Here is a 23015-nt window from a genome sequence, read left to right as displayed (position 1 = left end):
TAGAAAATTTAAAAAACTAAAGGCGCAATTTGAAAAAAATCGAACAATTCTCAAATGTCGGCGAACTTCAGTGTCATGTCTGTCGATCTTGAAGTTAGTGAACAATTAAGTAATTTTCGGTTTTTATTTAAACAAATCATTAACAAGAAAAAAAAACTAAAAATATGCACATGTAGAAAATTTGAAAAATTATAAGTGCAATTTTATAAAAACTTTTTTTTATAATTTATTATTTTGAAAAAAATCGAAATATTAACAGATGGCGGCTAACCTCAGTATCATGTGTTTGCTAGAATGTGATTGTTATTTTGTGTATGTAGTTCGGACGAACTAAAACTTTATCATTTTATAAGACGGGGTAATTCGAAACTTTGAAACTAATAACTTTAATTTAAAATTCAGAGTTAAGCTTACAAGTTAGTGGTAAAGTTATACATGAACAATTTCGTCCAGGATTCGAGTTTTCAAAAGGATTATTCATGAAGAGATTTAGAGTCAATTACTGTAATTATTAAACTAATAAAATAATTTAAATAATTAACGTTTATTATTAAATTTGTTATTTAGCTGAACTTTATCTATTTGATGTTAATTTTAAAAACAAAAAATTAATTAATTTTTATTCTTGCACGCTATTAAAAAAACTTATTTTTCTCGTATGTTGTTTTTTTTCTTCAGTCAATTGTAATCAGTTGACTTTTTTATGAAAAAAAAAGTTTAAATGAACATCTAGTCACGCGATCATTAACGATTTTTACAATACCTTGTAATGATTTTAAATAATTAGTTTTTTTTGACAAAAAGCCATTTACTGGTTTTGTAATTTTTTTGCTTTTATTTCATGTTAATAATTAATTTTATTACTGACCCAAGACTGCTAGAGGTCACAGTAGATTGCGGTGATAAAAAAAACTAAATCAAAAAATAGCGTGACCTGTTTTGTCACCAGGTCTAATAATTTTTTTTTTTTATTGAATTAAAATTATTTTATCTAATTTTTGTGATTGGAAAATAAATTCAAGGTAAAATTTTTAAATTATTTATATTTTCCCGCGCAAATAATTATACAGTTTTTAGTAAAATAAAAAAAATTAATTATACAAATACTAAAATATGAAAATGAGATAAATAGAAAAAAAGATTTTTAAATACACTGTAAAAAGAGCGGTGGTAAATATGGACTAAAGTCAACACTGCGTGGTGTTAAAATAAAATAACACCGGTGTAGACGGTACAATTTATCGGTGTTAAAATACCGGTGTTTAATGGGTGTAAAGAAAAATTCGACGTACGGAAATTAGAAAAAAAAATGTACATATAAAGGAATATAAAAATTTAATCAATATTATTTGGCGGGAATTTCAATTTTTTATGTATTTATTTAAATAATTATTTATGTTATATGTAATTTATTTAAAAACTACACAATTTTACGCCTAGCATTTCAATCACCAATAATTTGATTAATTAATAAAAACACTACTTAATTGTAAGGATGGTGTAAGTAAAAATATTCAAAGTTAAATATTTTCAACACCAAAAATTTTAACACTTACACCGCCTGGACTTGCCCCGTTTTTTACAGTGTATATAAAATTTTTTAAAATTGTATTGTCAACACAGATAATATTATTTTCATTAAAAAAAAAAATTTTCCGGTCTTTTTTTAGTAAATAAATAGAGTGTGCATGAAATAAAATGTCGGAAATAAAAAAATATTTATCATGTTGGTCTACGCTATATATACAACATATACTATATATATATAAAGTACGAGTTCTTCAGAACGTGAAAATTTAATGGTGTCAATTGGTGGGCGTTCAACGAGTTCAGTTCTCTCGATAACGACATATATATATATTTATATATATTAGAAAAAATATATCTAAAAAGAATCCTATCTTTTCCATGATCAAATTGGAACCGCACATCAATAAAAGACGAAAAGCATGAGAAGATCACGACCCTCGACGTTCTGTAAGCAGTGACATTAAATGCCAAATATATTTGCTTTGAAAACTCCAAGGGTTCACTGAAATCCAGGGTATCTATTCTCCAAATGGTTGCCACAATCTTCTTGAGGTCTTCGCTTACATCACGACCCCAAGTCGAATAAAGTGGTCCTTTAGGTGTTTCAAAGACTTGACCATTCCAGCAACTAATCGTCTCAGTGATTCGATTTAATATTCTAAAGCCCATAGCCTAATATATGTAACCGCTCTCACAGTCTAAACCCAAATTCTTAAGGTCATTAAAAAAAATATAGTATTCCAAGAAAATAGCCACGGTCATTAATTAACACTAGCCCACCCATATTGTAAAAATAAAAAATATTAAATTCGTAAAACTTTTTTAAAGTAATAACATGTATATATATATTTTTTTTTCTTCAGTGGTCATTAAACTGTATTTTAAGTTTATTCTTGATTCTAGGCCAATGACCAGCCGCCTCTCTCATATCAGGAGATAAACACAATTGTGATAACCCAGGATGGATTCATCCTGCCAAAGAACTAGTGGGCGCCGCTTGTCGGAAGTCTCGATGTCCGGATGTTGAGCGACATTGGCTTGTTTCAGATGTCTACAATAAATACACACTACGATACTCTATTCTATTCATATAAATATATCCGAATAAATTACATTTGTCACAACTGTTCTTTTGTTTCTTTATACATTTTTTTTAACAATCTTATCAGCAATATCACCAGATCTAATGTCATTATTAATTTTCATAGTTCTTTTTATAAAATATATAAAAATCTGAAAAGAAAAATTAAATATTATCATTGAAGCTGTTATCAAAGTCTTACTCAAACCCTGAGTCATTATTTTGTAAAGAAACAATTTTTATATATATAAATTAAATGTCATAAAGGAACAAAGAACATCAATGGAAAAATAACAACAATAATACATATATATAATAAATAATTATGTTGATAATATATAAAAATATATCTATATGATTCATGGGTGCATGTCGCGACATACCGGAAGTGTCTGATTATTATTAAAGGGATGACAATCTCTTAATGTATCCTAGTTTGTAAACGAGTAGGGTCAATCGCCTTCCAATTAGCCAATTACCTCTACTCGGTATCTCGTCTAAGTCTTTGTAACTGGCTCAATAAGTACATCTTTCATTTAACCATTGTCACAAACTAGATCATCAATTTCTCCCTTCTTTTAACTCTATTGCCATAACTTATACATGTATGTATTACATATACTCATAATGTGTGACGTGTGATTAATGATTAGTAGTTAGTGATTAGTAATCATTGCATTGCGTAGATCAATACGAGTATGTAGAAGAAAGAACTACAGAAAACTACGTTAGCGAATGAGCGGCCGGTAACTGCTGTTTGAATACTTGAAGATTGGGCGCCACTTTACGGCAATCATTTGCTGTCTTAAATTTTTTGAAGACTGAGGCGGTGAGCTTGATGTTCGGGAGATAAACTAGACTGGGTTGATGAAAGCCTTTGATTCAGAGCCTTTGAGGTACCTCGATACATGTCAGTCATGCAAATATACTATTGATGCTAGTCGATCCGTAAATCCTTATCCTGGTTGTCTTCTATATCTAATATTATGTCGAATTTGCCTTTGTACTACTGTACGATTCATCAGTGCGTGAACTTCCGTATAATTTCAAATTAATTATTTGTACAGTCAATCAAGTTTTGTTTTGGTTTCAAGATTTTTAAATAAATAATTAGTCAGTATAAATATCCTCTTATTTGTAAGATAAATATTTATCTGCAGTATAAATTTATATAAATACTCTGTACATAAATTTATATTATTTTAAATATCAAATTAATTAAATTACGAGATTTTTTTTTATGAGTTAATTTTATTCTAAATTATAAATGCAATTATTGTTACAATTTTATTTTTAGATAAAGAAAAATTATTTATTGCAAATTAATTTACTGTGCGTTGAAAATTTTTTTTATAAAAAATCGGAGTAAATTCAGAGAGATTAGAATTTTGTTTAAATCCGAATTCAATTTGATCCAGACTAAATTTCACTCTGAGGAAATTAATTTCCATTGACTGAAAATTTTTGACAGTCATCTAAAATGACAATTTTTTTTGTTACACTGTAAAAGAAGCGGTGTTAAAAATGGACTCCATTTAACACCGCGTAGTGTTATAATAAAATAACATCAGTGTAGGCTGTGTAATTTGGCGGTGTTAAATCGGTGTAAAAAAAAATCCACGTATAGAAATTAGAAAAAAAATATAAAAATTTAATGAATATTATCTAGAGGAAATTTAATTAATTAATAAAAATGTCTTAACTGCAGTGATCGCACAAGTAAAAATATTTACACCTTCATCGGTGTTATTTTAACTCGCTTTCGGTGTTAAAATTTAACACACACCACATGGACTTACCCCGTTTTTTTACAGTGTATTTAGAAAAAATCTAAGTAATAAATCTTGTTCTTAATATTAATCATCAAGTGCACAGAACAAAATGCTGTTAAAATTTTTTGGGATTCCGTCGTTGACGGAAGAAACTTGGCTATTCATTCATAAACAACACGTGTACAAAAGCATGCTTCAGACATCTCATGATCTATTTCCACTAACAAAGTGATGCAGACCCACAATAAACCATCTCTCGTATAGTTTAAAATAAATTAAAAGCACCGAGTCAAGTATATATACATTAAAAAAGAAAAAAAAATTATATTGAAAGTCAATGGCACGATAAATCCGAAGGTCTGACGTACAAAATCAAATGGGTCACCGACACAATTAACAAACAGTCTATTGCCACTGGACCTTTTGTATTTATGTTGGCACTTATTCAACAGTGTGCGAATGACCTGGACATAAATATGACCAGCTAAACATTGATGTGCCAGAGAAGAGTTTATATTATTATATAGCAAGAGTTTAAGAGTAGTAGAGACCGGCTTGACGAGATACGATATAGAATAGGTAATTCGACTCATATTCATCTAGTCGTGCTAAGTCCCTCGATGTGAGCACATCTCAACCACACTTATCCTCATCCTCATCATCATAATCATAGACCGTCTGGATTACTCAAGTATTTCTCAAAGAGGCTAATAAGTAAGTGCACTAATTTCCCGCCGTCATGACAAACTTTAATTCCGTAATTGAAAATATGTTTTTTTTAAAAACTTACTGCTGGTTAAAATTGATAACTTGTTTTATTTACAGCAACGATAACTCCACCGGGATGCAAATACTTGAGAGCTCTATAAATCATCACTGACTTTTATTTCAAATTTATTAGCAACTTGGAAAATGTAAGTTATTTATTGCTATATATTTGAATTCTGAAGCAGTTACTGGTTTAAATTTAAAGTTTTTTCAAAAACAACTGTCATGGAAATTTAGTAAAATTCATTATTTTACATGGATAGCAATTTTTAAAATAATTTATGTGTAAAAAAAAATCGTTACGAAAATGTCCCAAAATTGAGACATTTCTGAACTTTGAATTGAATATTTTTGGAACTTTGAAAAAATTAGAAAGTGAAAAATTTGCAACTGCTGAAAACTTTTCCTATGCGGTTTTTTTTTTTGAGCAAAAATAATTTGAATTGACAATGTTGGATTTGAAAAGAAAAAAAAACTAAAGCATAATCTTTAATAAAAATATATATTCTGCGGATTAATCAAAATATTGAGTGGGATTTAAATTCAAAAATTTTAAAAATACAGTACTAACTTTTTTTTTTTTTTTCAAAACTTTAATTAGTTTCTGATGACTGCGAGCTTACTAAAGTCTTCTTATGGAATTCCTCATAATTAAAAACTAATTAGGCGTGAAAGAATGGAGTTTTCAACTCAAATTTTATAAAAAATTCCTGTGTTGAAATAGGGAAGTTTGAGGTAATTGTATAGAAGTGGGGCTCTATATGTTTTTGGGCATAAAGAAAAAGAAAAATTTGCAGATCATTCTTTTCTTTTTATTCTGTTCTACTCCTCGGCAAATATATGAAAAAAAAACATGACTTAACATATTAAAAATCATATTTCATTCTGTTCTTCAAATTTGAAAAATTTTAAAATTCAAATTGTTACTAATTTTAACACAATAATTTTTACTGTATTAATAAACAAACAAACTATTTTTCAATATCAAATGAAACGGTGAATATCTATTTTAAAGTATATATTTTTACACATGTATAAATATTTCAAAGATTGTTATTTTAGTAACTAATAAAAGTAAAAAAAAGTTAAAGAAATTGACTACGAACTTGAAACGCGCTTCACGGTGAAACATTAAAATTCAAGCACACTCTCTAATCTCGGGATACACGTTTACAATACCAAGTTCCCCAGTGAGAAAATCATCTGGCCCGAATCCAAGAACAATTTCTCTAATGGGTTTTGCAACCCGTGAAAAGTTGCTCTCCCTCTTGGTTTTTCCTCGTCTTGCTCACTACGCACTGCAATAAAAACATATTATATACATTATAGAAGTACAACAGTAATAAAAACAATAAATATGAGAAAAACAGTCGCAAGTATTTTTTCTTGTACGAGTTTTAATGGAGTTCCATTGAGCATGAACCAGCTAGATTACCGTAATCTAACAACAGATTTGTTTTTATTATTTCATTTTCGTCACTAATTATTATTAACTTGTTTAAAAAATTACAAAACATCTCAAAGGACAAATTGTTATTATGACGAAATACAACAGCTTTGTCCTTCAATTCTAAATATGTACATAATTATTTTTTAACTCATACTTAACATTTCAATTTATTTATGCTCGATTGTATTTTTTTCTCCATCGCTGAACTAAAAAAAGTAATTTTGAGATACATGTAATCTCTTATTTGTGTTATCTAATCTTGAATGCTACACAGGTGGTTTCAGTTACATTTTGTGATGGTTACTAATTATCTTTATGTACACCAGATATTTTTTAAAACCATTTTTCCCGTTAGTATCATTTGCTCGATTGTCTCGTTCGTACACTAAATATTTTAAGTTCGTGCTCAACTGAACTGTTTGTTTCTACTTTTTTTGTAAGTAATCAGTTTTATGGAATGCATTTATTGAAAAAAATTATCTAAATACTGCCAATTGGAACGTAAAAGTGTGTTACTTAAGTCTTAAAATGTCGTAAGTATTTTGTTTGTTTAAAAAATTAGTTAAATATTCAAATTTACTAAGTAAATAAAACGATGCAAAATAAAATTCATTAAGAGCTACACAGAAAAAAGGATTTTTTGGCGCAAGAAAATTTTACATATGGAGAAAAACAGAAATTTTCTTAGGACTAGAAGAAATTTTCTTTCACCCTAAGAAAATTTACGGTTTAAAATTTTATGGCAATACTTTAAAATTCACAATTATACCGAAACTAATTAAAGTTTTCAACGAAGAAGTCAGTAGCGGGTTTTAAAAATTTTTTAAATTAAAATACAACTCAATATTTTGATTAATCACCTAGAACATATATTTTTAAATAGTCATGTATATTTTCATTAAAAATTATACTTTAATTTTTCTCCTTATGGGAACAAGTCAATATTTATGTAAAATTAATAATTTTTATGACAATTATCTTAGAAAATTCAAAAATTGTCAGTATGGCGTTTTTCATTGATTTCAAAATTTAAAAATTACCGCCCGTTCTCAAATACCCTATGAATTTTAATAATTTTTAAACTTAATCGAGATAATTGTTCAAAAATGTTGAAGATAAGTCCGATCAGTCGAAGTTTGAAAGTCATAGGTCTCTGAACCTTTGACCCGGAAGTGATGACTTAATTCTGTAAAATGTATCTTCTATCGTATACGATTAGCTTTAATTTCCAGTATATAACTTATTTTATTTTTTTAATTTTTTCTAATAGTTTGATGATCTCAAAAATCTTTTTTTCCATTCCGGGTAAGACCAGACGGCATTTTTTTAAATTCTATGTCTGCAATTTCTAATTTAATTGACTTTGCTAATTATTTAATTTGATCAAAATAATCGATTGAAAAATTATTCGAAGTATTATTGATCAATAATCAGTTTCAAATTCTGGTTGCTATCGATACCAAAGCGCGCGTACTATTACATATATATTAATCACTAGTTAATATATAATTATATATATCTAGTAATTGAAAATATATACTTATGTATATGTATATATTTAAACCAAATTTTAATTAATTTATAACTTCACTTAAAATAAATACGTCTAAAAATTTTTCACCGTAAGTTTAAATTCATAAAATTTTTCAAATTTATTTTTTTTTTATTTTACAAACTACTTAAATAATTTTTCTATCAATAATTGAATTAATTAGTGATAAAAAAAAATTATAATAATATTTTTGTTAAAAAAAAGTTTTAAATGAATAAAATTATATAATATAAAAAAAATTTATACATCATTACTGTTCTATAAATCAGTCAATAACATAATACAGTAATTTATCACTTAACCAGGACAAAGGCAGCCATGAAAATATTATCAGCAATCATAGCGGCTTTAATCATAAATAGAACGCTCGCTGACATCGAGATAGCCAACGTCGAAGGTGCATTTGAAATGGAGCCGCCAATAGTTGAACCACCTAAACCATTACCGGGACTTTTATACCCACGCGAAAGTGAATCTCGAGAAGTAGATAATTTTTTTTTAATTAATTAATAATTAAAGGGAATTTTAGCAGCCTAACTTTTGTAATAAATTTTTTCAGGTGAGATCACTAGACGGACTCTGGGATTTTGGAATTTTGTCTAACGAAGATTTGAAGAAACGTCAGGATAATTGGCTGAATGAAGATCTATCAAAAGTAATAACTCATTATATTAATTAATTAATTGACAATCTCATTAATAACTTAAAGTATTTGCTTTAAATTCAAATGAAAATTTTAAACACCAAATAAATAACAAAAACTTGTATTTTAGACCATGCTAACGATGCAAATGCCCGTGCCGTCATCTTATAATGACATAACAACGTCCCGAAAATTGCGAGATCACGTTGGTACGGTGTGGTATCAAAGAACCTTTTTCGTTCCGCTCTCGTGGGCCGAACAGCGAGTCTTTGTTAGATTTGGATCGGTTAATTATCTCGCTCAAGTGGTAAGCAATTCCTTGTTCTCTTTTTTTTAAGAAAAAAAATAAAACTTGTTTTGTTAAATTAATTCATTGTGAGTACAATAAAGTATTTATCTTCATTTATATGAACGTTAAGTGGGTGAACGATGGACTGGTAACGAACCATGAAATGGGACATCTGCCATTTGAAGCTGAAATATCGTCGTATTTAATTTTTGGTAGGAAAAACCGTATCACTGTTGCTGTTGACAACACACTTTTGCAGACGAGTGTACCTCAAGGTAGACTCACTGAGACTCGATCTGATAATGGAACTGTTTGGATACAATCCTATTCATTTGACTTTTTTAATTACGCTGGTATTCATAGGTACATTTAAATTAAATTATTTATTAGCGCATTGTGTGACGAGAGATGAAATAAAACGATTTCAGACCAGGGTGAAGGCTGATATCACCGCAGTCTGAAATCGAGTTTCATTCTGTGTTACACACATTTTTTATGATTACCAGCATTGGAACTTAAAGTTTCAGTGTCAGCAGCCAGAAATAAGTTAATTTAAAACCAATGTAATCTACTATTAGCGTAAGCGTAAATTGTCATTTGCAATTTTTAATTTAACAGAAACTATGAATTATTAACACTAATTTTTATAAACTTAGTCAGTGGGCAGAAATGTTATTTTTCACCATACCTGAACTGAAAGTTTAAATTCCTGTCCCGTTTAGAGAAAGTCGTTCTTTTTTCTTATGAGTAAACAAATGAGAAAAATTAGCGCATGCGCCATTCTTCCCTTAAACAGAAGCAAAAATTTAAACTTTCTGGTGCAGATCATGGTTTCTGATCTCCTACTTTCCTCTCTAGGTGTATAATATACTAATATTTCTTCCCAATGGTAAAAACAAGTTTGTATCTGCCCGCTTACTACCCTCTAAAATTTACGAAATCAACTTATTCCGAATTGTTAGAGACACTGAACCTTCAAGTTTCGATGCGGATATCATAAAACATAATTGTTTTATTTTTAACTACAGACCAGTTTTACTGTACACCAAACCTCGAGTGTACATCGAAGACATTACCATTAAAACATCTATTTCCGGAGAAACTGGACTAATTAAGTACATAGTTCAAGTCAACGGTGCTAATGAATCTGAAACAGTTATCTGTACCATAATTGTACGTGAAGCAGACGGAACAGCAGTAAGTGAAGAAATAACCGATAATTTTTCCGGTACAATAAAAGTACCGAACGCAAAACTTTGGTGGCCTCGTGGTATGAGTCCAATTACTGGTTACCTGTACACATTTGAAGTGACTATTTCAGTCGGAAATTCAACAGTATGCGACATATATCGACTTCCAATAGGAATTAGGACTTTAAAGTGGACTAATACAAGTCTACTGTTGAACGATAAGCCAGTTTATATGAGAGGATTTGGTCGTCACGAAGACTCGGTACTGAGAGGTCGTGGATTAGATCTCGTTACTATGACTAGAGATTACGAATTGTTGAAGTGGGTTGGAGCCAACGCCTACAGAACCAGTCACTATCCTTACAGTGATGAAGTTATGGACATGGCAGATAGACAGGGATTTCTTATTATTGATGAGTGCCCGTCTGTGGATACTGAAAATTTTACACCAAGTTTACTGACGTTACATAAAACTGCTATCTCGGAACTTATTCGTAGAGATAAAAATAGACCTTCTGTTATCGCTTGGTCTATTGCCAATGAACCGAGAACTCAACTCCCAGATGCTGATGAGTATTTTAAGGAAATAGCAAGACATACTAAAACTACAGACCCAACTAGGCCGATCACTGCAGCTTTAGCTCGTGGAGTTGGGGAAGATAGAGCTGGACAATATCTAGATATTATCAGTTTCAATAGATACAATTCTTGGTATCACAATACAGGGAGACTGGATATGATAACTGATAATGTTATTGACGAAGCTGAGGCTTGGAATAACAAATACAACAAACCAGTTCTTATGTCTGAGTATGGAGCTGATACTATGCCAGGTTTACATGAAGTAATTTTGTTATTTTTTCTAATCTGTAATTTATCATTTTTTGCAACACTTGCTTTGAAAATTCAATTTCCGAGCGCTGTAATTCGTGTCAGAAGCGACATATTCAGCTCTAGCAGATTCGAATTATGGTAATTTACGGCAAAATACCGCAACTTTACAGTAAATCTGCATGTTTATGGTGAAATACCACAATGCTACCGCAAATTTGCGGTTAAACACACCTTTACCGTAAACTACCGCAGAATTGTTGCAAATTTATGGGAACTTCCCGTAAGATTACAGTCAATGCCGCCAGTTACCGTAAAATACTGCAAAATACTGTAACTTACTGCATTTTACCGTAATCATTATGCTTTGAGGTTATGATACATTGATATATAAGGACTCGTGTCAATGCATCATAAACCTTACGCTCATTGACTGCCGAATTTAAAAACACAGTAAAATTTTTGACATATAAATTAATCACAAGCAAGTTTACAAGACTCTTCTGGAACTAAAAATACTAAAAAATCGATTTTGAAGAATTTGTCCCTTACTGTGTTTTGAAATTGGGCAGCCGTTATGTCGCGACATGATTGTCAAATTATTCGCTCCTTAGTACACATGTAGCATAAACTACTATTACTTATATTATGTATATTTTGATAATTAAATTTTTTATTTTCAAGTTTCCTGAGTATGTCTGGAGTGAAGAATATCAAACAGCGCTTCTGTCCCAACATTTTTTAGCATTTGATTATCTTCGACAGCTCGACTGGTTCATTGGAGAATTTATCTGGAATTTTGCTGACTTCCGTACAGCTCAAAGTTTGTTTAAATTATTTTTACATAGAAAAAAAAGATTTCTTTACACAAAAAAATTTTACTAGTCCTAAGAAATCTTTTTTTTTTTGTACACTTGAAAATAAAAAATTATATAACTAAATTTTTTTTAGCGTATACAAGAGTAGGCGGTAATAAAAAAGGAATATTTACAAGAAACAGAGAACCAAAAATGGCAGCTTATCATGTGAGAAAAAGATACCATGCTCTTGGACTGGAAATTGATGGAGAAAATCCACCTCAAGATTTAGAGAACTATGTTATCAATAATCCAGTTCATTGTGTGGGATCTAAGTGACTGTAATCCAGGGCCTGTACTTAAATTACGTAACAAATTGGGGGAAGGTGGTCATACCACTTTGTTACAAGGATTTTTATTACAAGTATCTATAAGTTAGCAATTGTAAAAGTAATTTAAAGATGACGATTTGCTCTTTTCAAGAAAAAAAAATTACGTACAGTTTAGGCAGGGGAAGGGATATTTTGAGTCAAAATTTGTTACGTAATTTAAGTAGCCCGTAAATTAACTGACTAGTTTATAAATTTACTATTAAAATAAGTTGTAGATAAGATACGTAATGTAAATTATGAATAAAAAAAATATACTTTCAGTAAATTATTTAAATTACACTCGGAGTAAAAAATTAAAGTGTCTGTTAATTAGTACTAATGATAAATTATGTTTTATAATTGTCAATTGGTTCAACGACTCTGAGACAAGCATCTGCGAGTTCAACAAAAATGGGTTCTGTCATAGCCAGAGCAATTGCTTTTGTTGGATTCGAATCATTTAGTATCGCTCTAGCAATGTCACGAACGTGAGGATTCTTCAAACATTCTTTTATTTCTTGACTGTGACCAAGCAATTCTAGTTTTTCCAATGGCACTGTATCTTCAGTGGGAAAATTATATTTAACTGGTTCACGGGATTCCGTTGGTACTTTTGCTGGTGGAGGTTCACAGCCAACTGATTTATGGGATTTGCAACATGTCGCAGAACAACTGAAACAGTACAATTTATTTATAAAACAAATAATAATTATAAATATAAATATATAAAGTTGGAAAATCTAAGCCTGCATAATTCACTTGCTCACTGAAAAAGTGATCAATAAGTCAATTAAAAGAGAAACTCAAAAATGTACGTGTAGAAAATTTAAAAAGCTGTAAGATAAAGGCATCAGTTATTGACACTAAATTTTATTTTAAATTTAAAAAGAAGAAGGTAAGAATTTTTTTAATTTTATAATAGAATAAAAATTTTAAATTTCGTATTTAAATAAATAAAAATCCAACCCGCGCATTTTTTCAAATTTCATTACTTTAATTTTTTATTTATTTATTTAAAATTCATAAAATGTCTGATGCCTGCTACATTTACACTCATAAATAAATTTGTTTAAAATTTTTAAACCTCATTCTGGACTTAATCAATGGCAATAATAAAAATTTAAAAAAAAATTTTAAGCCGGGGTAGCTGAGGAAACTATTATTTAAAAATTAAAAAAAAAATCTATAAATTATTATGGCGGCTAACTTCAGTGACAAGTATTTAAAAAATTATTTAAAATTAATATTATCTACAAAAATTTGTAGTTAATATAAAAAAATTTCAATTGTTAATGAAAACTAATTAAACTTACTAAAATTGTTTACAAGTTGGACATTTATAAGCTGAGTTTTTTTTCTGACATACACAACAGTCTTTCATATTTAAAAAAAAGAAACAATTAAAATTTAATTTTTAAAGCCTTCAATTTTTAGTAAAATTAAAAAAAATATTCAAACAGTTTACAATTTATAAATTATTTGATTAATAATTAAGTGTAATTATTATTAAAACTTAAAGGTTACACATGTGAAACTCATGTGATAGACAAATACGCCAACGGCGCCAAAGCGGTTTTTTAAAAAACTAATTTTGAATTTTACTCTCATGGTAATCTTTGATTTCATTTAAAAAAAACTTATTTATGATGAAATTAATTAAAAACTAGTTTTTAATGCATTTTAAAGAAATTATAATTATTACAATTGTAAAATTATCTTTAAAAATGTTTTTTCTAATATTTGAAATATGATAAGTAAATGAACATGATTTAGTCACTGAGTTTAAAACCAAAAGAGCGTAAAATTTTTTTTTCACTGCTAATCATATTGTAAACTTTTTCTAAAGCTGAAAATTTTGCAAAAAATTTTTAAATTCAAAATGATGCTCAATTGAGCCGACGTCCAATAATTTTTGATTTTGTTTTTGAAGCGATAAATTTAAAAAAAAAAAATATTTCAAATAATTACACCTGTAGCTTTTTTAATTTTCTACACGTGTATATTTTTGTTTTTTTTTTTTTATTTTTGATAGCTTCGTTAAAAAAAAATCCAAAAATTCTTAATTGTCTTCTAACTTCATGCTTAAGAATTTAAGTTATGTCCTTATGGCATTTAAAATTGTTTTTTTAAATTTTCATTCGCAAAATAAGTCTGCCAAACGATTGGCGATAAAAAAAAATCAACACTTCTTGTGGTGTATAATCAAAGTCCTGGAATTAGTAACGTGATATATTTATATTTACGGAGAGAATGACAAATAATGAGGATCTAAGTGTGAATGATCAGAATAACTAGTGAACTGTAACTTTCACAGTAAATTTATATATTTTTATTTGTAAATGTAAAGAATGCTCTGGAAATGATATAGCACTGAGGTGCGTCATTGGCTGTTAAAGGTAAAAGTCCAGTGGGTAAAGAATGCCGGTGTCATTTTAAAATTCCATACGGGCGCATATAAGTCTGACGCGTTCCAATAAGATCGCCCGTATCCGGCCCCACTAGTGAAATCGACGTAAAACAGCTCGAACGAGAGTCGCATATATGTGTCTCATCTTTAAAACCATGTATGTGATTTACGTTAAATCCGAAATCCAACATTCCAATACAAATTTATATATCAATCCCGTTAACTTTCGCGCAATTTCAAATTCACATGGAAAATTATTATTCTTAAGCTTTTAAATCTAATAACGAACATTCCCTGTTAATGCATTAATAGATTAATCAATTAAAAAATTTTATCTATTAATTACTGTAAACAAAAAAAGTTACAGTGAAACTACTAATCAATTAATAATTTTATTAAAATCCTCAAGTTAGAAAACTTAGAAATTTTCTGGTTTTTTTTTTCAACAACTCAATTGCAAAAAAAAATAAACTAAAAAAATGCACATGTAGAAAATTTAAAAAACTACAGGCGCAATTTTTTGAAATATTTTTTTTTATATTATTTATCATTTGTAAAAAAATCCAAAAATTATTGGAAGACGGAGAACTTCAGGATCATATTTTTAGTACTAATATTTTATATGAAATAATTTTTTGTATAAAAAATAATTATTTTTTATATTTATACTGATCATTAAATTTTTAATGGCAAATTTATTTTTACCAAAATTATTTACATAAAAAATGACATTAATTGTATACATATTTTATTGCTACTATTAGAGTTGTAAATTTTTTTTTTTTTTCAAAGTAAAAAAAGAAAAAATAAATAAAAAATTAAATAAAATCTCACTTTTTGAAACATAATATTTAACAACTATTAAATCATCTCTTTAAAGTGTACAAAGTAAAAGATATTTCAATATATATATATATATTTCGTATCGTTATTTTAATATGACGGGCAAACGACCTCGTGGCGGGTGTGCGCGTGGCAGGTTTAAATCGCCAGCACCCGGCGCACGGAATTTCCCGAGAGAGTCAAAGCCAAGAAAGAAATATATATATATATATATATATATATATATATATATATATATATATATATATATATATATATATATATATATATATAATAGTTAAAAGATAGGATAGGATAGAATTTACTAAAGAAGTAAGAAACGTAACTAAACGTGAACGTGAACGCAGCATTCCCCCCGATGTTCACCGGGTAGCGGGTATCTACTCGTGCCAAGGTCATTGATTCCTCCAACAGTTCCGGCTCGGTTTCTGGGCCAGGTTAACCGTCGCGAGGCGACGAGCCGACGTACCACCTGGTAAATACACTGGAATTCTTACTTTACTATCTTCTTTTTTCTCCGCTTCATCCTGATACCAACTTCATTAAAATAATAATCTTATACTTTGCATTCCTGAAAAAAAATTATTATTTTTCATAAATAATTAATATTCATTTTTAAAATATAATTGTACATATATTTTTATCTATATATATATATATATATATATACTGTAAAAAAACGGGGTAAGTCTAGGCGCCGTAGGTGTTAAAAATTTCGATGTTAATATTCTTTACTGGTGTTAAAAAAATTGAACGGTGTTAAAATATTTCTCTGTGTTAAATTAAATCCATTTTTTTACAGTATAATGTACGTTATTTAATAAATAAAATAGTCTATAGAAATAATTACGCAAATAAAAATTTATTTCTTCTTCATGTAAAGATTGTAGTGTTCGCTAGCGATCGCGATGTTGAGAATAGAAGTAGATAAGAAGTAGTAAGATGAACCGCGAAGGCGTTAAACTCGCGTACGTGGATAAAACGCAGTTATGTATCACCACATATATACTTATTATATATATCTATGGACTTGTTCTTTATGTGTGGTACATTATACACTCATGTAATGTATACATACGATGTACGATACACATGATACTTCATCCGGATCCAGTCTCGGTCAAGGCTGCGTCAGGGTTAGCATAATTTTTAATGAAATTTTAACTCATTACAAAAATTCAAAATTAAATTATTATTACTATTATTCTACTTTTTTAAATAATTAATATCATTTAGGGTAAAATCTGTTACGAAAAAAAATTTTAATAGTAATTATTGACAGTAATTTATTTATACTCAAATTTATAGTAAACTTCGAGATCTTTTTACTTTCCTAGCGAATCTATCAAACTTATCACAAAATGTCATAATAACTTTTTTGTAGAGAATTTAATTCCCTACAAATTATCCCTAATAATTTTTTTTCAAATTCCGCATATTTTTTTAGTTATTTCCATTTTAATGTTAAACTCTTGAAAAAAGTAGTACTAATTGATTTCAGCTTGGCATTAAAATGAAAATAACTAGAAAACAATACGGAATTTTGAAAAACTTTATCAGAGAAAATTTGTAGAGAATAAAATTGTCTACAAAAAAGATTCTATGAGTTTTTGTGATAAGTCTGATAGTTTCGGTGGAAAACTCAAAAGATCTCGAAATTTACAATAAATTTGAATTCAAGCTCCAAAAGTTAGAAAAAATTTTTTTCTCCTCAAGAAAACTTTTATTTTTAATGCATGCAAAAAATTTCTTCAGACGAATAAAAATTCTTTTTATGTACAAATGTATTATCAAATTATCAATCAATAAATTTATTTTACCAACCTATAAAAAAATTTGTTTATCAAAATAAAAATATTTTCTACTCCAAGTTGCAGATATTTAAAATAAACTCGATTCTTCACAGCGCACATAACTTGCGCCACTATTTTATTTTCATTCATTCTTCCTCTTCCATTCTATTTTTCTCTCTCATGCGTATCCTATAATTACCATAAATTTATTAATCAAAAGGCAGCATTTAATATCCTCATTATTCACCAGCTATTTTTTTTCTCCTATGCCTTTCTAATAAAATTTTCCAATAATTTATTAAATAGAAAATAATGAAATGTAAAAAAAAATATCAAAAACAAGATAAAAAATAATTTTTATTTAAAAAATAGTCACATGTACATGACGTTTGTGACGGAATGACTCGTAAACAATTATCAGTGAACCTTATCTTAAGATTTGCAAACACGATTATAAAATAAATAATTATCGACTTTATACCCACACAGCACAGACGCCAACTTATACTTTATTCCATCGCCTTTACTCCATTCTTACAACAAGTCTACTTTTATTAAATCCTCAACATAATCCCGGTATGGTAGCCTGTGTATATGGATTCTATTATTCTTCACTAGTACATGTCTTTGTAGAACGTTAATCAATGAGAGGATGTTTAAGTCTAAGTCTCAGTCATGCGTATGTAAAGCTTCGCAAAACAACATAAATTTTACTAGCGGGATATTGTAAGATAATTATAAATTAAAAGTTAACAGAAACAAAGTAGCGTATGCTTTTATTATACAGACTAATTACAAGACTAAGCCGACTTTTTTTTTGTTAATAACGTGTATGGAAAAAAAAAATTCGTTCATATTCTCACAGGTAAATTTACTAGTAGAGTTTGGTGAGAAAAATAATAAAAATATTATTTTGAGTCGTTTAAATAAATTACTAATTAAAATACTTTAATTATAATTATTTTTTCAAAATTTTTTTACTGAAAATTTTTCCAAGTGAACGAGGATTTTATTTACTTAATCCACTCCGGAGTAAAATTAACTCCAGAAAGGAGTAGATGGGGATTAAAATTAAATTTATATCACTCTAAAAAAAAACTCCTTACTAACTCCGTAAAGGAATTTTTTTTACTCCGGAACTCTGGGTGACGAAATTAATTTGAATTCAAATTAAATTCGTATTCACTCCTACTTTTCAGTATAAAAAATTTTGAGTTAATTCAGAGTAATTACGAATTTTATTTTAATTAAAATTCACTCATTCGGAGTTCTGGAGTTTGAAAAAATTTACTCTGTATAAGGAGTTTTTTTTTACTAAAGTAATTTTAGTGTGATTGAGATTTTATTTAAATCTGCATTAACTCCGATTTGGAGTTTTAGTATTAAATTTAACTCCATGGAGTGAAATTAACTCCAGAAAATTTATTTTAACATTCAAACTCCAGATAAAAATTAAACCCATATCACTCCAAAATTTCTCTATTTAAAAAAACTCCCTATTAACTCCGTGTGCAGAGAATTTTTTTTAACTCCAAGTGACGGAGTGAATTTGAATTTAAATAAAATCCATATTCACTCCCATTTATCTTCAATGTACATTAACTTTTGTCATTCATAAGCTCAAAAATTATACTGTAAAAATCGTGAGTGATTACGGAGTTTATTTTAATCAAACTTCACTTAAAAAAAAATCACTTCGAATACGGAGTTTGTTTTTCCCAGCGATCTGCATTTACTCCGATTCGGAGTTTTAATATTAAAATCCTCCAAATTTCACTTCGAAAAAATTAAATAAACAAACTGTCATCCACTCCACATTGACTCCGGTAATTTTTTACAGTATAACTAAATTATATAAATCCAGCATAAAAAATATAAATACCGACAGTGAAAAATATATTTTTCCACGAAATATGAATGAGTTACATATCTATATATACATATATTACTAATATATCAGTCTACATTAATCCACAATCCATCTTTACGACACTCCTAGTGTCGTGTAGTTTAACGTATTGTGTATGGTAGTGTCTCGTGAGCGTAAAACGATGACGTCAACGATGAACATACGTTCAGGTCGAATTGTCGATGATGAAGCACTAAAAGTAAAAAAACTCGACAGTTATTCCTTGTCTCAAGAACAAAATAACAAAATTGCACAGCATTAAGACCGGGTAAAATGGTAATATTTTATTTAAAAACCTGCCATGTATTGAGTCATAAAAACTAGTGGACCAGTGACGTCATCGCCCGTCATCGTTAGTTCGCCAACGCTTTTCAGCCTATATATACTAGTGTAGATAATGATGTTGATGCTGTTTCTGTCCAACTGATGTTGCTCTTGGTGACGTTGATGTTGATGCTGATGATTATAATAATTATTATTTTTATGACGAGGTGTATGAACGCGTTGGTGATGGCTCAGCAAGGCGACGAGTCCGATGTAGAAGGAGTTGTTGCCTTCTCTCACTCTATAACTCGCGGACACGAAGCTCATCGAGCCACGCAACCGGCTGCCGTAAACGCTCGAGTAGGAGGAAGGAGTTCTGCTGTGGAATCTCAGCGGTGGCACATCGGGCCCCGCCAAGTAGTGGCCCATCAGTTCTTCCAGGTCTCTTGTCGCGACTTAGTCACCTAACATTTTATTTTACTGTCAATAATTTCAAATGTGATGTTAAATAATTTAACTTTGTATAGATTGCGTATATTTTTTTACCTATGTTACAAGTATGAGATTATTGTGATCAGCGAACTTGATGATAATTTTGACACCGCAGACGTAATCGCGAGGTGATTACACTAAAGAATGCCGCTTGACAGTGACCTACTTGCCGGTTCCGGTTCTTACATTGGACCGCATGCTCAAAACACCTGTAACATATATCATTAAATCAGTGATACTAATATAATATATTCAAGTGTTTTAGTGATTATTATAATTAAATAATTAACAATTTATTACTGTGAATTTTAAAATATATAAATATATAAATGTATTGTAATTTATCAACTCAATGTAAAAAATCATGATTCTGAAGTTAGCAGACAATTTTCTAATTTCTTTTTCGATAGTTTAATTTTAAAAAATTAATAAATAAAAAAATGCACATGTAGAAAATTTTAAAAACTACAGGTGCATTTTTTTAAAAATATTTTTTTTATTTAAATTTTTCATTTTTTTAAAAATTCAAAAATTATTTGACGTTGGCTGATTTCAGTTTCATAAAAAATCGGGAGTTAATTCAGAGTAATTTAAATTTTATTTAAATTCAAATTTGCTTCGTCAATCGGAGTTGAAATTTTTGAAAAAATAACTTCATACCGTTTGTTTTTTAAATTCCGGAGTTAATTTATCCCAGGAAATTTCAGAAAAAAAATCATTCGGTCCGCGTTCACTTGAAAAATTTTTTACAGCATGTGGATTAATTATTAATTAAAAAATTTTTAAAAAAAGTGACCCAACGATATAAAATTAATTAAACAATAATTAATGACGTAGACAGAATTTAAAAATGAAGTACAGAATTAATAGAAAAAATGATATCGGCTGTTTTTTGGGATCTCTTGCATATCGACAGGTTAATGGGGAATCCCCAGTCGTTATTTCCTGACAGCGGACGTTCTCTTCGGTGATGCGCGCGTCGAGAAACCGGCGCGCGTTCGTATGGAACGCGGAAACCGGCGAAACCGGCCACCCGAGAACCAAACAGCTTCCAAGCTTCCATTCTCGGTTGTATATCCGTTTATGTTTAGATAAGATACATTACCGTCCTACCGTGATTGTTTAAGATTCATTACTCACATACATTACGTGCAATATCACTTATTACTTAACTGTATTAATTATATACATTTGGAACAGTTAAATTTTTTTTTATCGCCGACCAGGCCTACATCAGTTTAATTTATTTATCATTTGCGTATGAAAAATTACGACATTTCGTTTTAATTCCAAGTAACGATGTCGCGACTTTATTCGCGGAACCTATTCTTCAATAAAAATTTACCGTTGATTTATCGCTATTGTTGATTTAATAAGTAATTTGTTTTAAATTATTACACTTGAGAACACTGAGTATCAATATGGTGATTAAATTTTTTTTATTATTATTTTAAATAAGAAATTTTTTTTTTTTTTTTTATTGAAATCTTTATTTATTTAAAATTTTTGTATGACACTGAAGTTAGCCGACGTCCAATAATTTTTGAATGGTTTTTTAAACAATAAATTAATAAAAAAAAAATATTTTGAAAAATTGCACCTATAGTTTTTTAAATTTTCTACATGTGCATTTTTTTAGTTTTCATTTTTTTATAATTTATTCGTTGGAAAATAAATTCGAAAATTATGAAATGTCTGTTAACTTCTGGATCACCAATTTTTTAAATTATTTCAGAGTAAAAAAAAAATTAATAATTTATTTTATAAAAATGTCATATGTGTCACCGTAATAATGTTTTTTTTTCTTAGTTTGAATGGTGTAATTATGAATAGATAGATAATTAATAAAAATATGATAAAATTACTGAGCTATGCACCCGGGCGATGTCTTCATCGGCCGTTTCTTCTTAATCGTGGTCGGTGGGACTTTCGTCCGTTTGTAAAGCTCTAAGTATTCAACGATAGAAGAAATAATTATTATAAAAATCATTTATTACTGTTCATTGGCTATAAATAATTTTTTCGATGGTGGATAAGGAACCTGATCCATCGCGAGCCGGTAAAATTGCTGAAGAATTCAAAAAAAAAAAGGATTTCTTGATGAAAAATTTTTTACTCTCTTCAAGAAAACACCTGGGGTAAAAAAAAAATTTTCTTGCGTCAAAAACTCCATTTTTTCTTTTTGCTCTTATCTTATCAAGATCCTTTTAGAAGACAATGAACAATTTTGAATTTTTTTCCAACAAAAAAAAAAAAAAACTAAAAATATGCACATGTAGAAAATAAAAAAATCTACAGGTGCATTTTTTAAAAATATTTTTTTTTTTATAATTTATCGCTTTTAAAAAAAATCCAAAAATTATTAAACGTCGGCTGACTTGAGTACCATAATATTTTTTTATTTTTATAATAAATAATTTTTTTGTCCAATGGTCCAAAGTGACATCATCACATACAGTCATCTCTCATGCAGTCATCACGTGTGTCGGATGATTAAGAAAAAAAGTGCAGGCTTCAACACACTGAGAAGACATTACAGTATTCAATTATATGGCGAGTAATAACTGTCAGTTGAACTTTTTCAACTGCCTACAAGTTTAAATTACAGGTAAAGATAATAATTTTTTTTTATTGATAAAGAATATTATTTAAATAATTTTTCTAGTACTCTTATTCTTATTAACATAAAGGATTTTTTAAGCAAAACCCATACTCACATTCTGTAGAACCGGTAAGTAAAACTTGGAATGCCTTACCAAGTCCAAGACCGATACTTGTTTCGTAAACATAACGGAGTGAGTTTAGGAATTGATTATCACAAGAAAAGTGGCACGCTTCTGTCAATGTACAAAACAACTTATCTATTATATATATATACAATATATTTCTTCATCTAATAAATTATCCATTCCCATAATTTTTTAAACAGTCTGTAATAAAATAATAAAATTTTCACGTCATTTTTCTTCACGTTGATTCAAAAAAAAAAATTTGATACATTTTCTTGATGTTACTTTGAGAAAAAATAACAAT

The 23015-nt window shown here is 28.8% G+C and overlaps 2 protein-coding genes across 4 annotated transcripts; one reads left to right on the top strand and one right to left on the bottom strand.

The window, feature by feature from the left end:
* The first annotated feature begins 4424 nt into the window (after nucleotides 1-4424).
* LOC103570891 (beta-glucuronidase) lies at nucleotides 4425-12574 on the top strand. Of its 3 annotated transcripts, XM_008548781.3 has the most exons (9): nucleotides 4425-5097; nucleotides 5209-5297; nucleotides 8459-8636; nucleotides 8713-8808; nucleotides 8927-9103; nucleotides 9216-9448; nucleotides 10114-11119; nucleotides 11791-11929; nucleotides 12058-12574. In XM_008548781.3, coding segments are annotated over exons 2-9 (2016 nt in total). In that variant the 5' UTR covers nucleotides 4425-5097; nucleotides 5209-5295; the 3' UTR covers nucleotides 12243-12574. The 3 variants fall into 3 exon arrangements, with proteins under 3 accessions (XP_008547003.1, XP_008547002.1, XP_053599110.1); XM_008548780.3 differs by lacking the exons at nucleotides 4425-5097; nucleotides 5209-5297 and adding an exon at nucleotides 6787-7134; XM_053743135.1 differs by lacking the exons at nucleotides 4425-5097; nucleotides 5209-5297 and adding an exon at nucleotides 6789-7037.
* Nucleotides 12526-13803, bottom strand: LOC103570892 (zinc finger HIT domain-containing protein 3). The gene is made up of 2 exons (XM_008548784.2): nucleotides 13588-13803; nucleotides 12526-12946 (listed from the first exon to the last, which is right to left on the bottom strand). Exons 1-2 carry the CDS (start codon nucleotides 13653-13655, stop codon nucleotides 12622-12624), a joined length of 393 nt encoding a protein of 130 aa, XP_008547006.1. The 5' UTR covers nucleotides 13656-13803; the 3' UTR covers nucleotides 12526-12621.
* Between the last annotated feature and the right edge of the window lie 9212 nt (nucleotides 13804-23015).

This window comes from Microplitis demolitor, chromosome 2, assembly GCF_026212275.2.
Source record: "Microplitis demolitor isolate Queensland-Clemson2020A chromosome 2, iyMicDemo2.1a, whole genome shotgun sequence".
Classification (NCBI taxonomy): Eukaryota; Metazoa; Arthropoda; class Insecta; order Hymenoptera; family Braconidae; genus Microplitis; species Microplitis demolitor.
The sequence above is the reverse complement of the archived record's forward strand: the minus strand, read 5'-3'. Positions and strand labels throughout refer to the sequence as shown.